This window comes from Cavia porcellus, unplaced genomic scaffold (assembly GCF_034190915.1).
Source record: "Cavia porcellus strain 051 isolate PalLab524CR breed Dunkin Hartley unplaced genomic scaffold, mCavPor4.1 scaffold_26, whole genome shotgun sequence".
In the NCBI taxonomy this organism is placed as follows: Eukaryota; Metazoa; Chordata; class Mammalia; order Rodentia; family Caviidae; genus Cavia; species Cavia porcellus.
Genome location: NW_026947509.1, coordinates 13,033,395 through 13,051,420, shown reverse-complemented (window position 1 = coordinate 13,051,420; position 18,026 = coordinate 13,033,395). Strand labels below are relative to the sequence as shown.

General features: G+C 50.1%; 1 protein-coding gene across 1 annotated transcript in view; it reads right to left on the bottom strand.

The window, feature by feature from the left end:
• Positions 1-8,428: 8,428 nt before the first annotated feature.
• Ints7 (integrator complex subunit 7) overlaps positions 8,429-18,026 on the bottom strand; it is a 78,776-nt gene continuing 69,178 nt past the window's right edge. The window contains exons 18-20 of the mRNA XM_003474217.5: positions 15,039-15,137; positions 13,504-13,689; positions 8,429-11,171 (exon numbers count right to left, since the gene is read on the bottom strand). Coding sequence (XP_003474265.1) covers positions 10,884-11,171; positions 13,504-13,689; positions 15,039-15,137 — 573 coding nt within the window. The 3' untranslated portion in view covers positions 8,429-10,883. The remainder of the gene's footprint in view (positions 11,172-13,503; positions 13,690-15,038; positions 15,138-18,026) is intronic.

Sequence of the window (18,026 nt, the reverse complement as noted above, 5' to 3'; positions counted from 1 at the left end):
GCACACAACGCTTGGCCATAAATGACGGCGTCCCTGGCCTCGCGTTTTATCCTCGTGACAGCACCTCTGCTTCAAGGGGACCAAGAATTGGAGGGAGCAATGTGGGAGGGGGAGGGGGAGTTAAGCTGTGTACACACATGTGCCAATGCCCCGTGGTATGTGTAATCCTCAGGTCCTGTAAGCAAGTACTAATTTTAAAAGTTTACTCTAAAAGTCTCCTGTGTTACACTGCAGGAGTCTCATTTTGTGTTTACTGCTTTTTTTTTGTTTTTGTTTTTGAGACAGGATCTTGCTATGTTGCCCAGGTGCACGATTTTCGAGCTCCTAGACCCAAGTTATCATCCTGTCTCAGCCTCCCGTACCTGGGACTACAAATACTACCAGATTGCCCAGCTGCTGTATCTCCTAAGTAATCACAGACCACACGGAGCTGCGCCCACGTGTAGAAGTCTGTGTGCCCACTCTGTAACTTCCCAGCAGGGGGGAGATCGCGAGCAATGTCTTTCTCTGAATGGCCCTGTCCTAAACAGTGGGCTGGGTACAGAACCGGAAAATGACTTCATCTCCTCTCCTGTTGCTCCCTGCGCTCTGGGGACTCCGCTGTGGCTGCGTTTATTTCACAGTGCAGACCTCTGGGGGCTCAGAGCCGGTCCGGGGAGGGCGTGTACCCTCCCCTTGGCATCTCCCCCAGGCTCACCAGTGCCTGACCCTCACGGAACCCGTGGAGGTGAAGGAGCCGTTTCCAGCTTATTGACCACCCTGACTACTGTGTGCGTTTCGGGGTAAAAAAAATCCTACTACTATCATGTTTAATCCTTGACTGGACCCAGATACCCTACAGCTCAGGAGACACCATTACACAAGTGCCGGCGTGTTATTTTTTTAAATGGGGAAAAAGGCAGGTGTGGTGGCACTGACCTGTTATCCCAGTACTCAGGAGGCTGAGGCAGGAGGGAGGGATCAGGAACTCAAGGCCAGCCTGGGTTACATGATGACACCCTGTTTTGTTTTGTTTTTTAATGAATACATAACATTTTGATGGACAAAAAGGGTTAGGAATGTAACTCAGGGATAAAGCGTTTGCCTAGAGTTGCTGTAGGCCCTGGGTCCTGAACCCGGCACATAAAAAAGGGGTGGAGGGAGACAGGGCATTAACTCCTGTGGGACATTTCCCAGGCCCGTTCCTGCTTTGTCAAAAGCCCTTGCCAGGGCCCCCCTGTGCCTTCAGCTCTGCTCCTGACTCCCACGCCAGCTCCAGGCCAGGCCTCCATGAGGACAAGGATGCAGCCAGCAAAGGCTCCAGTGGCTGTCAGAGGCTGCGTCCTGGACGCCCCAGGGCGAAGGACATGGACAGCTCGGGGCTCAGAGAGACACCTGGGTGGCTAGTAGTCGCCCCCCACCGATAGTCCGGAGAGGTGACAGCGGACCACGATTGGAAGCACTTTGTAGACCCCAGCAGCGACTGCATGCAGGCCAGCAACCTCTGGCCCAAAGCTTCCCTAGCAACCTACCAGTCACTTTGTCACCTGAAAGCACTGAACTGCCTGGTCCTGGCCGAGGCTGGCAGACACTGATGGCAGGAGGGGAATGAAAAAGACTTGTAAGCCTATATCATAAATATAGTGTGCAGTGTAAAGGGGCCCTGTTCTTTGGGGGTTTCCATTCTTGCTTCAAGACAGCTCAGCAGCACAGCACCTGCGAAGGTCCTGGGTTCTGCTGCTGGTGAAAAAAAAAAAAGAAAATATATACTTACATCCTTTTTCTATGCCGTGACCTAACTTTGGAGGTGAGACTTTTTTCCCTATTGCTAGTCTAGTTTTCCTACTGTTAGTTGCAATAAACTTTTGATTTTTATGTAGTATGTACACTTGGAGCCTACTTATATTTTTTCTTCCCAATACTTTGATAAGCCTCACAGATTCTTTGACACACCTGCACATAAACATGTATATAACTGGGCATGGGTGCTTGCTTGTAATCCCAGCACTTGGGAGGCTGAGGCCCTTGGGAAGCTGGGCTGTACGGTGAGTTCGAGGGCAGCACTGTACTGAGCTGTACAGCAAGACTATCTCAATTAAATATATATTATGAAATGATGCCATATTCATCGTTTTACAAGCTTTTTTGGGGGGAAGGGGTACCCAGGATCAAATTCACAACCTAGAGCTCACCAAGCAGGCGCTTAAGCCACGGAGCTAAATCCCTAGTCCTTGTAAACTCTCTTCCTTGAAAATATAAACACATTTCTATGGCAATCAGTAGATGTACATTGTAATGGTCACTTTTTTTTTTTTTTTTTGAGGTCTCACTATGCAATTCAGGCTGGCCTTGAACTATGTAGCCCAAATTGGCCTTGAATCCATGGAGATCCTCCAGCCTCAACCTCCCAAGTACTGGGATTACAGGAGTGTGCCATCAAGGCTGGTTACAACTGCCAATCTTAATAGCTACACAGTATTGTTATAGGGAGCGTCAGAGCCATGCTTAAAGATGTTTCCCCACTCCAGAAGGCACTATTTATTAAGGTGACCTTTTCATACACATGGAGTACCTGGGTTTTCTCAGCCTGCTGACCAGAGGTAGCCAAGATACGGCTCGGATCACTTTTCTCTCTGCAGATATTAGCAGCAGAAGCGGGGGTGGGCTCTCCATTATCTAGAGACCTGTTTTCATCATATAGAGAATGGAGAATGAATTCTCTGCTTCTCTTGCAAAGGATTGTGGAAGGACTGGTGGCTCTCCCTGGAACCCAGCAGGAAGACCGCACTCACTGAGGGAAATTCCATCAAAGTGACAACACCTACGGGACAAAGCTGGCAAAGCTGTCCGAGCCACCAGGGGAGCTCTCCAGCAGCCACCTGGCATGGGCTCCCGCCCTTAGGAGCTGGCACATCACAGGCTTTTACCGTTCTCAAGCCCCATCCAAGAGGCTTTGTGGTTTAGATCAGTGTGCCTCTGGGAATGCTTATCCTTACTGTTTCCCTGCTCCCATCAACTGTCTCACTCTCATGCTGCTGTGACACAGTGCCCCTTGGTGACTACGAACAGTAGCCATCCTTTCAGGAATCAGAGCTTTCTAATTACCACCTCGGGACAGACGGAGGAAGCATCTGACAGGCAGGACAAAGCTTCTCCATGGTCACAGCCCTGGAAGCTGCAGGGCTGGGTCACACGTGGCACGGAACCCTGGGCCTCTGCAGTAGAGCCCAAGGCCATCTGTTTACTGGGCTGAGGACAGCAATGCCCAGGATTCGGCTGAGCAATAGCCCTCGTGTTTACAGTCCGCACTTGGTGGCCAGGTTCCTGGGATCAGAAACTCCGTGGAATCTAGGTCACTGGAAATGGAACTCTGCGATCAGGGATTAAACTTTTTCGACCTCCTACTATGCACCAGCCAGGATGCTGAATGCTGAGAATACAAACCTGAACTCCTCCTCATTCCCGTCTTGGAACATGACAGTCTGGGAGAGGAGACAGGTGTGTAAGCAGCAGGCCGAAGCAGCTGAAGGCTTTCATAGGGAAGGGAAGCTGGGGTGGCACTGTCAGGGCATGTTCCCAGGCTGGGGGGACGGAGGGACAGGGAGAGAAGGAGCAGAGGGGGAGGGGGAGCTGCACACAGGTGCAAGTGTGCACAAATCCGCAGAGGCACCCAGCGTCCTGGGCTTCAGGAAACAGGTCCCACGTCCATGGTTATCATACTGCTCTTTCTCTAGCCTCTGTCTACAGCCCCGATCTACCTCTCAGTGTGCATCTTATTTTGGATGTTAAAAAGACCTAATTTTTTTTTTTTTTTTTTGTCTGCTTTAACCCTGCACTTCTCCCATGGTGCCAAGGATCACAGGACGAGGAAAAGACCATGTATCATTGAATGTCCCAAAGAAAAGCACAAAGATGTTCACTGCGCTTCATCCAAAGGATGCAGCAGCTCAGGGGCCTCTGGCAGGGACTCCACTGTTTTCTTCCTCTGCTATCTGGTAGCACAAAAACTGGTCTTGCCCACTCCCAAGGCTACCTGCCTGAGGCAGCCGCCCAGAGGGAGGCCTTGAGCCCCAAAGCCCTGCAGGAGCTGTGGGGGACAGCAGATGGGGAGTGGGGTGCAAGAAGCCAGGCCCCGCTGGCCGGCAGTCCACGCAGGACCAATGCAGCAGTGGAGGCATCGGGTCTGAGCCCGAATGGTTGGTGGCACAGCTGGCTCTGGAGACACCGAGGGCCACCTCCGGCTCCCTCTCTTCTTGTTTTCCTCTCCCCTGGTGTCTTGCTGACCAACCCACTGCTTCCCACAGGGTCTCCGGCCAGCGCTTCAGGCACCTCCCCAGGCGCTAGCATCCTGCTCAGGTCCCCTCAGCACCTTGGATGCACTCGAGGACCCCAGGATGTGATGCTGTCCATGGGCTGTACGAGGATGCCCTGTGTACAATAGCATCCGGTCAGCCCGAGGGAGAGAAAAGCAGCGAGGGGTGCACAGGGAGGGACACAGGCTGGCCGGGCACGCGACTCATCACCAAACTCTGACCAAGAGGAGGTTGTTCGTGAAGTGAGGCTGACTACAAGAAAAATGATGGACAAAACACTTTCTTGCATGTCTCAGCCATGTCCACCCTTCCTGCCTCAGACCCGATGTCAGGGCAGCAGCTGCACTGGGACCACCTGGATCCCTGCTCCTGGCTGAACAGGGCACGGTGCTCCTGGGGACAGCCAGGGCTGGAGCCTGCGTGGCCAGGCTGATGGGAGGGTACTCCAGTGATGGGGTAGGGTGACCTCAGCCACACTGATGCCGACAGAGGCCCAGGCAGCCTGTTTCAGCCACGTGTGACTCAAGAGGTGGAGGGAGAGTGTTGTGCCTGGCTGGAGACAGGGAGCACTGAGGGAGGGACAGACAGATGGATGGCTTGTGGAGTCTGGGTGGAAGGGAAATGGACCAGAGTCGGAGGTGAGCAAGTGCACACTGAGCTCAAGAGCATCCAGGCAGCCTGGGGTGCAGAGAGGGCGTGGACAGCAGAGGCACTGCCCCCCCACCCCAATCGCACAGCTCCTCTCCCTGTGAGGACACACACAGCTCACCCAGGCCATTGGAGGGGACAGCAACACAGTCCACCCAGCAGGTTCCTCATAGGCCTCCCCCTGGACTCCCAAGAGTGGCACAGCTGTGAACCCAGGGATCTCACCACCAACGCATCTCCCAGGGCCTGGTGCAGGGTGCCCACCTCAAAAACACTTGGCAAGTTGAGTTCCAAATTGCTTGTGGCCTTGAGAGCCCTGCTTTTGGCACAGATCTGGGAACTCTGTCCAAGCTGACTCCTGCTCGGCAAACTCACTGAGCGAGGTGCAGGGCCTGTGCTGTCAGCGGAGCAGCCCCATATTCAAGATGACAAAGTGCTTTCTGTCAGTCACTGGTGCATGGGGAGAGCCTGGGTCAGCCCTGGGCCTCTCTTGCCATTGAGGGCTCTCAAGAAGAGTCCAGACAGCAAACCTAGCCGGGGCTAATGCTGTGCCAGTCCCCAGGGACACTGTGATCACTAAGGAGGTTAGAGCTGGTGCTGCTTAAGCGACTCCAGGATTGCAGTCACTTCGCCCTGATGCCTGGTACCTGGAAATGTGACACTGGACCCAGGCACCTGGCAGCCTGGCCAGAGCAGCAGCCCTGCAGCAGGAGAAATACCTGAGTGTAAGCTCCTATGTCCTCAAGGCTATTTACTGTACTGCAGGGCTCAGCCTTTTTCATAATCTCTTCCGCCTGGCACCCAACTGTCTCTGATCAGTCAAGAGGTCAAGAAAGGGACTGCACTCCCAGTGCCGCGATGAGAAGGCGCTGGACAGCTTTCTGGCTCTCTGCATGCCCATCCTCCTCCCTGACAGCCACACTCGAGGGGATGCTACTAAGAATTTCAAAACTGAAAAAAAGAAAAATGAAAGAATCTCAAGAATGACACACTTCTGTGCATTGTCAACTGCTTTTAGAAAGCCCTTGCCAGGCTCTCTAAAAATAGAGATCCTTTGCTGTCAAAGGAGACCGCAAGCCTGTGGGCTCTCCCTGATTAGTCTTTTCCCCCCGTGGTGGCAGCAGAGGTCACAGCAGGCCTTGCAGCAAGGGCACCTGCACTTCTCCAGGGGGAGGGACAGGCCTTAGTGACTCCTGACCCTCTGCTCAGCTCACTCTTCCCAAGGCAGCTGGGGGAGGTAACACAGAAAGCCTCACAGCGCCTCGGATTCCTTGGCGGTGAGGGGAGGGAGCACGGCCTGTTTTCGCCTTTGTGGGTTCAGGAAACAGGAGAGACAGACACTGCTGTCTTCCCAGAATTCCTCAGAGCAATCTGGGCTCCACGCACCTCCCCTAAGCACTCCAGTCACTGTCACAATAAGCTGCACCCAAAGTCACCAACAAAATCTCCTAGGAAACCAAGCAAGTGAAGGAGGGCTCTCCTGTGTGTGACCACCCTCCCTGAACACACCCTGGCCTCAGTGGGTGTCTGGTGGCCGCTTATCTCCCCGTTCTTCTGATTTGTCTATATGATGCCACCTTTATAATTTTACTAAAACAAAAACAGTGGCAGCAACAAAACTACCTGGATACAACAATACAGCGATCTGAGGTCTTAGTCCACCAGCTAGGTATACAAAGGCTGGGCCGAAGTAGTGCCCTGTGATGCCCTGCGAGGAAGACACTCCTCTAACTTTCAATCTTTAACCAGCCCTAAATAACAGAGGGTAATTATACCTTGCACAACAGTAGAACAGAACTGCTCTGGGGGAGATTAGCAAATACATGAGCGGGAGGATAAAGGGAAAGCTACACACTGAAAAGTTTTCTTACTACAGATATAAAAAATGTATATTTACAATACTTTTTATAAATTAAAATGTGCAATCAATGGCTCTGGGTCTAGTGTTCTAAGGAGAAAAATATGACTTCCGGTTTCAATCCAATTACAATTCAAAATTCAGTTGCTTAGTACTTTAGACTGAGCCAATAAAACACAGCCTACAGTGTTACAGGTCTGTGTTCCTGGGCAAGAAACGGAAGCAATTCCAGCCTCCTGCTGGATCGCTGCTTGGAGGCGCTAAGCCGGTTTACCAGACTCTGGGATGTGGCCCCCATCCCACCCCAGGCCACGTCTGTGACTGATGGAGGTTGGATCTTGGGCAGCACTGCGGAAAGACTACCCGGCAGTATACAACCAGAAGGCACACGCAAAAGTACTAAATAACCTTGTATTCCACTCTTCCATGGGGACACTTCCTTATCTAGTAGCCTGCTGGGTAGGTGTCCGTAAGGAGTGAGACCTTATCTCTTCCTTTTTCATTCCTTCCACTGTCTAGTTCTCCAGGTGCCAGTTACATGAAGCTATTTACATTTAACTGAATTAAAAGTGAGTCAGTTTTCCTGTCATTGCAGCTGTATTTTAAGTGCTGAGTGTCTCTGTATGTGGCTGACGGATTTAGTGCAGTCTTGGAGAACACTTTATTGTGACAGAAAATTCTACTGGCCAGTGTGCTTATACTCTATACACTAAGTGGCAGGTCACCTTCCTCTCAACATTCTGTGGGCAGGTACTGGCACAGAAGTGGGCCTTACAATTCCCACTGACCTCTCCACGACTCCAGGCTGCAGATCTCACTTGGTTGGTCCCTCCTTTTCCAAACTGGGTCTAACTGTGAAGAGTGACTTACACAGCGCAGAGCTGAGAATTCCCTGCCGTGGCTCCTGAGCTGCTTGGGTCTTATCTGGGGATTTCTTAGTGTATGCTGGAGGACAATAGCACCTAATTTCTAAGTTGGGCACTGCTATCATCACTGGAAGTAATCAGCAGAAAGTAGTATACCTGATTTTCTTTGTATGTTTCTTTTTGAATATTTCATGATTTACAGAACAAAATTACACTTTGGTTACATCATCATTAAGTGATGTTAACCTGAACTGAGCAGGAAGGAAGCCGGCTGAATGTGTGAACGGCAGAGGGAAGCTTAAGAAGTGACCTAACCCTGGGAAAACTACGAGGTCTACTGTAACAGTGGCAGCGACAGGCGTAGCAAACACATGTACCCTGTTACGTGGCAGGCACACTCCGGGGCTCCCCACGTGCCAATGCTGTGAGAGCTCAACTCTCTCACCCACCCATGCTTCCTATTAGGAAGGAGGAGAGAGGCAGAGAGAAACAGTTGGTGCAAGATCGCAAAGGCAGGAGCACTGAGAGCTGAGCCTAGGTGCGCGGCTCCACAGGCTGTGCCTGGAGCCACAAAGCCACACTGCAATGCGGCTGCACTCTTGAGAAAAATGAGTGCTGCCTGCCTGGATCCAGCCAACGCTCTTTATCTTGATTTCTAAATTCCAGCGCACCCTCACCTCTGAGTCAGTATGCACACCTTTTTTGTGGCTTTCCTTCAATATTTTTCCTTTTCATTCATTGGTGTTTTGAAAGTATAAACACAGTTCTGCACCACAACCACTATTTAATAGTTGATACCAAATACCAAAAAAATGCAGTAGATTGTGTATGTACATAAAATCTGAATTCCAATCCTGGGTCTAATGGCACACGAAAATAAAAGTTACCTTTTTCTTCATAATTATTTACACACTCTGAGCTACTTGGGGTTTGTCTTTATTTTACTAATTCCAAGTTTGTACCAAGGGTTCCACATCACATGTCAAAGAATTCATAATTTTAATTACCAAGCCCCTTCCCCCTGCCCCTTCGTTTTGAGACAGGTTTTCACTATGTAGTTTAGACTGGCTTTAAACTCACAGCGATTCTCCTGCCTCAGCCTCCTGAATGCTGGGATTACAGGTGTGTACCACGATGCCTTGCTCACAAGCCTATTTTTTAAGAACACAAAATTTGGGAAGTTGTCCAAGGAATCTTTCCAAATTGGTAGCTTACTAACTTGTCTTTCTTTTGGACAATTCTACCTTAAAACAGTACCAGAAACTCAAAATTCATATTTGTAGCATTACATAGTTAAAAAGTAAGTACAAAAAGATTTTCTGGGACTGAGGTTATAGGGCAGCTGAGTGGCAGACTGTATGCTCAGCATGCATGAGGCCCTGGGGTCAAGCCCCAGCTCCAAAGCAAAGCAAAGCAAACCAAGCCACGCGATTCCACTCAGTACTGCGTCTTAGGTCTTTTAGTCATCTGACAATGGAACTCTAGACTGAAGAAACCTAACTTAATTCAGTCACTTTCCAGAGAACTAAGGTCTACAGAAGGTGACTTGTTCTAGATCATAGAGCTCATGAGTCACAGCCAGAGTGCAGCCCACGCTTCCTGATTCAGCTCTTTCCATGCCAGGCAGAAGCCACGAGGCTCTGCATTGTCCTCCAACAGCTCTGGCGATTTCCCCCGAGGCGTATGTTTCCAGATGCTGACAGAGTGGTGCACCCTGCACACCGCGGACACCTGCACAGCATCTCCGAGGACGTCACTGCTGACACACAGCTGTGACACTGACTGGCTGTGGGCACAGTGTGGCTATGCTGGGACAACACCTCACAAAGCCAAGCCATCAGGCAGGACCGGAGCTGCCAATCGCGTCTCATCCCCAGTGACCCCATGCCAACAGTTAAAACCTTAAAAAAAGCACAAAACATGAACCCTCTGTGGAATTAAAGTAACTCTGAAGAGAAAAACATAAAACACAAAGAAGCTGAGATTATTCAAACAGGACAATTCCAGGGCATGTGCCCAGCTGCGTGTCCTCAGTACCTGCAGCGGACGAGTAGCCCCAGTGTTGAGGACACTTGGTCCCAAAGCACCAGGCGATCTCTGAGGAAGAAAGCGCCAAGTTACACTTAGTGGTCTGCGTCAGGACCACAAACAAAACAAACAAATAAACCACAACTAGTACTGAAAAAGAAAGAGAAGGGGTTTCCTGGCTAACCGGAAATTGTCCCCTGAGTGCCACAACCAGCTCACACTGTTGTAAGGAAAATGCTCTTGCAGACAGCAAGCCCAGAGCCACATAATTCGTCCAGGAGAAACCAAAGAAGTCAAAGGGAAAGACTTGCCCCTTTCACTGAGAACAGAAGGTGACCTTTTCACTTTCAGAAACAATGCAAAGCGGCTCTGTAATAGTCACACACACACTGGGAAAAACTACAGATCATTCACCTCCAGTTTTTCTCTGTTGACTGCTAGCTGCTCTTTGGGTGAATTAAATACCAAATCCGTAATAGCACAGGATGCTGCAATAGCACAGGATGCTGCAATCCTGAGGGGCTGCAGACCCAGGGATGCAGGGGCGGGATGTGGCAGAGACACTTCCAGGCCATCTTTCAGGGCCCGGCTTCTGCGGTTCCAGATGGAGCCGCACTGATCCGGAAGAGGTTCCCCATGACAGCTCCGATTCCTGCCGGGGTGGGACAGCACACCACGGGTTCCAGCAGAGAAGCAGTCAAACTTACTAACTCTGTGACCCCAGTAAACGACTATTCTTTTTTTGGTACCGGCAATCAGACTCATGACCTAGTGCTTGCCAGGCAAGTGCTTACACTGCTGAGCTAAATCCCCAGCCTGGACGACTATTCTTGAAGGAAGAAAAAACTCAGCAACAAAAAAGTAAATCAACAAAACCATCAAACATGAGACAAAGGACTTGGTGAAGGAAGAAGGAAAAAAAATCTTTTTGGCTAAGAAATTATTAGTTAACCTAACCTTTTTTTTGTATTGGGGATTGAACTCATGACCTTGTGCTTAGCAGGCAAGCGCTTGAGCCACTAAACTAAATTGCCGGCCCTTAACCTAATATTTTTAAGGGGGGAAATAACCCCACCATTTTACCAAATGTTACATTATGGAAATCAAAGTAACCTTCGTCATCCACACAAGAAAGCAAACTGTCTCCGCCTCTGACGGGTGTCGCGAGTCCATGGGGCCCTGGCTGCAGGGTTAGAAGCGGGGGTAGATGTTTCGCTGCTGCTGCTGCTGCAGTGGCTGCTGGGCCTGCTGCTGCTGCAGGCGTATCTGCTGCGAATACGGGTCTTCCAGGGATTTCACAAATATGGTGGTTCTGGGGCCAGTCTTCCACACGATGCCATTGGCGTCCTTCACGGAGGACTCCACTGTGATGTTGTGTGTCCCAAGGATGGCAAAGTTCAACAGAAACTGGGTGCTGAAGTAGTCGTTATGCGGCTCAACCCTCTGCTCCATCTCATTGGTCATATTGTCCAGGGGTATCTGGAACAGAGATCGCTAACTCAGTGACAGCTTGTTCACCCTGTGCGCACCGCGAACCAGGCCGTCAGAGTGCGAGGACTGTCACCATCCTTGCTTTTCAGTGATGTGGCTGTGGCCAGAGGGTGGTACAGGTCCCCTGAGGCACAGTACGAATGTGCACTCAAATGTGCACTGAGGCAGCTGACTCCAGAGCCACCCTCTGGACTCTTAAGCCCACCTCCCGCTTGCCTGGAGAAGCAGCTGCTCCTGGAGCCTCTCATCACCCCCACAGGCTGCTTCCCTCCCTGTGGTTCCCCACCTTTCTCCAATGCCCACTTCCACAGTGTGAAATCCAAGAGAATGAAATAGAAGATCGTGGTTAGCTGGTGAGATGCCGCCTCTCTGTCAGCCTCCTCTTACAAGTTACCCCAGGACCTGCACACTGTGCTCAAGGTCGGTACAAAGCCCACACCAACGGGATCATCCACGGGACACGCACGCCTCGTCTTTCAAAGAAAAGAATGAAATCTGCCGCTGTGTCCTCACCTCTACCCAAGATGCAGTAAGCCCGGAGGCAGACTTACTCAGAAGACCGACTAACAGTAATCCTACTGGACCCTCGGCCGGACCGCTCTGTTCACGGTGTGCTTGCGTGGTGCTAATGTGCCTAACAGCGCCTGCAGCTTTGTGGCTTTATGAGCAGCTTTCATGAGGTCAGACTTCCAGATGCATTTCCTTGTAATATTAATGAAGTCACCAATTTTTTTTTTTAAACGTCTTTTTGAGACAGGGTTTCACTATGCACTTCAGGCTGGTCTTAAGCTCACTGGGTAGCTCAGGCTGGTCTCAAATTTGCAATGACCCTCCTGCCTCAGCCTTCTGAGTGCTGGGACTACAGGCATGTGCCACTTTTTGAAGTCACTAATTCCTAAGAACTATTTATGGTATGGGGGTGCTTTTTTACTCTTTGCAGCCAGCTTTTGTGGGGCTTTTATTCTCTAAGAACAGGACTACCAAAGAACTTCCTTAAAAGGAGCAGAACAGGCGTGGCAGTCTGATTAACCTTTCTGTGCTGCAAGCTGGGCGCCATGAATACTGTGAAGCATGACGCACGCATAGCCATGACGCCAGCTTCCTCCTTGAATCAGCTCCTCCTGAGAGGTAAGTCAACCAGCAGTGCTGCTGGGGCTGAGTGACGCTTTTCTTAGCAGAGGAAATGATTATATTCAAGGAACTAAGAGATTCATGGTTACGGTCATTTCAAATTGGAAGTCAGGAGAAAGGCACACACTGGGATAAACCACATAAACTCCTATTACTATCTCCGGTGATGCCTGAGATTACTCAGCCCTAATAGCTGTACCTTACAGTGCACAGAGTACAGCTTTTCTCACCATTCATCAAATACTCACTGAGTGGCTACATAAGGCACTATGCTTGTGCCACCAATCAAAGGAGGAAGAGAGAAGAACCAAGGCGGAGCCTTGGCACCGAGTAGATAAAGAGCCCTGGAAAGAAGTTACAAAGAAAGCAGCCACGATGGCTTACAGTAGTGCTGGGCTTCTAGCTGGACCCTGCTGAAGAAAACAAATTCTGTCCTGTTATATCGTCTTAGATGAGCCTCTTCCTTGCCACAACTTACTAGTTTAAACATGTCCCCAAAGCAAAGCCACTCTGGGATCGGAACAGCTCTGCTGTACAAAGGTGAACTTGTTCTCCAACTCTACTTACTGTGGACAAACCACCAGGGAGCTGGAGAGAGATGTCTGCGACAGGGACACAGTCGTCACCCTGTGTCCAGCTAACAACATAAACTTGATTTTGCCTAGAACCTACTTCCTGACTTCTCCACAAGGCCCATTCCTAGGGCTATAGGCCTAAGGGAAGGTTTTATTGTATCTGACTACTGTGTGTTAACGCTATATACGTGCAGAGTGCTGCTCTGGAGGAGGGAGTTTTCAGGAGTTTAACCAGACCAGCCTCTGAGGAGGGCGAGGTCTGACCGGTCACTAAGTAGGGGAGCCAGGCACCCCTTCTCTGGGCATTGGGGCACTCCTCACTGGCACTGGGCTTTCCAGGAAAGTTCCCGCCTGTGTACTGGCTGGGGCTGGGCCTGGGCTGGACAGTTCCCCAGAGGCAGCTGAGTTAGGGTTCCACACAGCTGCAACAGCAGCACACTTCCTATCCTGCTCCCTGTCTGGGTGCTGTCTCTGTGAACTGGTTAAGGCAGAAAAAGAAGGCTTAGCAGTCTCCTCAGATCCCAGTATGTGTGTGTGGTTTATGTACCTGCAATCAGCTTAACACGAAACACAATGGAAAATGCCCATCGTGATCCTGCCGCCTCCTGAGTTACCTTGTAGTCTTGTCCAGATTTACTCTGCAGCGTGGAAGAAACATTCAGGCAGACAGACTGAATTTTGCGGAAGAGTCCTGGTTTTGATCCATGCTGAACCACTCCTTCCACCTTCAGTGCCAGCTGCTGGTTACTCTGGACAGCAATGGGCTCTGCAGGGTTCCGGGGGGACGGCGACAGAGCCAGCTGCAATGCAAACACCTGGTAAATGCCAGCCGCCAGGAGCGGCTTCCTTCTGACATGCCCGTGCCCATCACGGCCACAGCCTGACGCGCGCATGCTCATCAGGGCCTCCTGAGGCCCTGGCTGTGGCACGCCAGGCAGAGGGCTTCCTCACCCTGGAGCCTCCTGAGAGCCCCTGCACTTTTCCTCCCGATCCTCAGCTTTGCTGAAGGGAAACAAAGGACAGGAAGTGAAGGCACGGGTGGCCAGCCTGTGGTGGGCCACCACTTCTGGTGGTGGCGGTGGGGATGGAGGGGAGCAGCACTGTATACATTTTCAGGTTCAGATACTGTCTCTTTGCTCTTGGCTAATTCACTGAATTCAAATGGAAGCTAATGTAAAATTCTAGGATTATTTACACAGCGAAGTCATTTTGATATTAAAGTCAAGTTCCACAAATGAACCAAATAACTTCTTTTTCTTTCCAGTGCTGGGGGTTGAACCCAGAGCTCTGTATATGTTAACAAAATACCATTTTTAACCTTTCCTTAAAATAGTTTTTTAAAAAAGCTATTAAAAATGCCAGACATAGTTTAATTACAGAAGGTGCAAGTCTTGTTAAATGGAAGATGGAAGAAACAGGAGTTTCCTACTAATGTTGAACTGCTGAACCAGTCAGCTCTGGGGGCTTGTGGGCTCTGGTCTTCTCGTCTAGATAATCACTTTTCCTGATTATGTAAGTCATTTTGAAATGGAATGCTCTTCTACTTGCAAGCAAAAGCATTTGAATGGATGTATAAGTTCACTTCAGATATTAACTGACAGGGATAATCTAGGAAATATCTCAGAGTGGTAATTTCCTTTTATTTCCAAACAATTCTATATTTGAATCAACAACAGCTTTTCACTTTTGAGTGGTCTGAGTATTTCAAAATACTAATTACACTCATTCAGTTCCCTCAAAACTTGATATTAAAAGGCGAAAGTGTGCAGAGGGCAGACTGGTGACATTTTCCTGGCCCTATTAAGCCTCAGTAGGGCAAAAAGGGCTGCTCAGTCAGACCTGGCTTGAGATCCGTGCAGGCCACTATCATAAAACCACCAATTTATTCTTGTCGCAGGAGATAAAGGACCCAGCTACTCAAATGCTTGTCTACTGCACTTGGCTCTGACAGCTGAAAAGGGAGAGGTTTAACTCTTAATCCCACTCCTTTCCCGAATCTCTTAACAAAGGAAGGAAAAGCATAAAACTAAAGGCTACAGATTTTTACAAAACCGAAATTTAGATTCTGAAATGTAGCTAGGTCCCATTTAACTCCCAGAAGCAGCTGGTTTTCAAAGCTGCAGTAACCTCAGTATTCTGCCTGTCTCACCTTGATGCTGGTCGACTGCAGTTTCTGGAAGAAATATCTCTGGAACGACAGGGGAACTTTCAACAAAGCGATGATGGCATTGCAGAGGCAAGCTGTGTGCTGGGGGAGAGAAAGAAAGCATCTGAAGGTAAGCTTCCAGATTTCACCAACAATGGCCAGACATGAACTGACATAGGCCGCTACGGAAGTACACACCAACCAGGAAGGGGCACGACACCCAGAACCCGGTCTCCCTATCCATTCCATCACTCATGCCAGGGGGCACAATGGGGGCTTTACTTTATCTTCAAAGTGGTAAGAGAAGGGAGAAAACCCACATTCCTTCCTGGGCAAATTTCACACTTCTATAGACTGCAGAGCTATCAGACATATTAGTAAGTATTGGCGACACTGAAACAGAGTTTAACTACACATGGCAGGGTGAGACAAACAGCACGGTAAGAAGCTAGGGCAGCACACGACACCCTGAGCCTGAGTCCAGGTCCCCCACCTGACCCTGGCTCTCAGCTTGGTGGCTTATTCTTGTCCTCCTTTTCCACTAGCTATGAGGTTTTTCTGCTGGGTCCCCACAGAGTGGGCAACAGTGAAAACTCAGCAGGATTCAGACTAAGAATGACTATAGCAGCCTGTCTTTATGGAATTATTATTTTGAGACAGGGTCTTGTTATATAGTCCAGGCTGGCTTGAACTTGCAGCAGTCTTCCTGCTTCAGCTTCCTGAGTGCTGGGACTATAGGCATGTGCCACTACACCTGGCTCTGAAACTCTAATAAAATACTTTACTTCTAAAATCTATCTCACGTATGTAACTGAGTTTTGAAAACTTCAGCCCAACTGCAGAGAAACAAAAACACAACTGAATCTTTTCAGTCTTAGTGAAAGGAGTCATAGACTTTTAAGAGTTCCAAGACGTGTTAAAAATTACTCAGGACAATTACTCTGCTGATGACACAGGCCACACACGGGGTATCAGGGAAGGTGGGACCAGAAGCCACAATGTCCAACGCCTTAGTGATTTTGTTCTATTTCATTATTTACAAACTTAATAGGAAATACTAACACGCTGCCACAGCACTGCACCGCAGGTGAAGGAGAACCACTCCTGCGCGGCTCCTGTCCCTCTAAGTCTTTTCTGTCTCTGTGCCCCCAAGGCACCGACGTATGACACCCAAGGCTGCCTGTGCACCAAGGTCCTGCTTCTGGGTAGATGGCATGAGCTGCCAGGCTTGTTTTGAAAAAATGTTTAAATGTATGTGCGTCATTTTTTTTCTTTTCTTTGAGACAGGGTCTCACTGTGCAGTTCAGGGTGGCCTTGAGTTTACTGTGGAGCCCAGGCTGGGCTCAAACCTGTGAGGATACCCTTGCCTCAGCCTCTGGAGTACCAGGATTACAGGCGTGTACTAGCATGCCTGGCTTAAACACAGCTTTAAAAAGCTGGGCATTAAGGCCAAAAGCAAAACAAACAGACAAACCAAAACCCCCAATCGTTCATGCAGGTAAACATTCTATGCCTGAGGACAGAGAGCAGGTCTATGAACTGAGAAAATCACAAGGCACATGCAAAGGCACCGGTTCTACTTCTGCAGCTCTAACCGCTGGAGCAGCACTGCCATCCTCCACACCAGGGAGTCCGACAAGCTCTGGCGGGAACGTGCTGCCTGTGCGGGGCCTCTGGTGCCACTGTGGCGTGGAAGGATGGAAACACCCTCAAGGGTAGACTGATGCACCATATGTGACTCTAGGGCAGCGAGGGCAAACCTTTCATAGCTCTCAGTGATACCCATGGCCAGCTGCATCACACAGGCCTAGGTTTGCCACCACAGCTGTGGGCCCCTTCACTGAAGAAAGTCCCTATTTGGCTTTTTAAATCAGGAGAGGAAGCAGGTGCTACAGTCATATGAGAACTGTCTCTAAGGCTGTCGGTCGCTTGGGGACACCTCTGCAGGAGATTACTATAAAGTGGCACTCTGAAGATGGCAAACTGCGTACCAGGACAGCAGAGCAGGAGGACTAGAGCGCTTGCTAAGCCCACCATAGTCTCTCCAGCTCTCGGGCACAGGCGTCTCCGCAGCAGCGGGCAGCGCTTTCCTTCCATGGATCTCCAACAGGCCTGACACCCACGCCTGCCTAACTCCCCTCCCTCCACCTGCTTCCCTAAGTGCCTCCGCTGTCCTCAGTCCCCTTCTCTTTTCGGCCCCTGTGGTCTCCACAGGTAATGCACTCTCTTCCCAGGATGCTCCAAGGGGTGACACTCTTGACGTCCCACCTGCGGCCCAGCTCATCTGTCTTCCATCCTGGGCTATCCCAAAACAGCCACCGTCAGTGGCTTCCACCCCTGTATGTTCCATCTCAGGAGACGATCACCCAGGTGCACCCCCAGTCACTGGTGCTGGAAACCTAGAAGCCACACCTTTAGCTTCATGTCTCATTAAAACAAACACCAAGATGGCAAACATGACCCCGCCCCTAAGATCTGTCCAGGCACCCCGTTCCCATTCCCACTGCCGCTTACTCACTGGGTCCCATTCTGGATGGCTGCAGAGAACTTCTACTCTTTCCTCCTCTAATCCCGAGGCCTACAGACCTGACCTGACTATACACATTGACACCTCACTGCTTGTTAACTATTTATTTCTCTTGCCCACTTAACATTCAAAGAAGGCTCCCTAGTGTCTTTGAGATAAAGTCCAAACCCCAATGCTTTGTTCAAAGCCTCCTGTCGCCAGCTCTGCCTCCTCGTGGCTGGCCTGTGCACTGCAGCAGCCCCTGAAGGCTCCCCCAAGATGCCACACTAGGTCACACTGCTGCTGTTCCTCAAAGTGCTCTCTGCCTGATAGTCCCCACCTCTCCTTATCTGTCTGGAAAACTCACACGCAAGCCTGTCTTCTCCCTGAGCTGTGCCCTACCAGCTTTACCAATTCTCTGACATAAACTTCTGTTTTCTGGTACTGGGGATGGAACCAGTGGTCTCTACGCTGAGCTATATCCC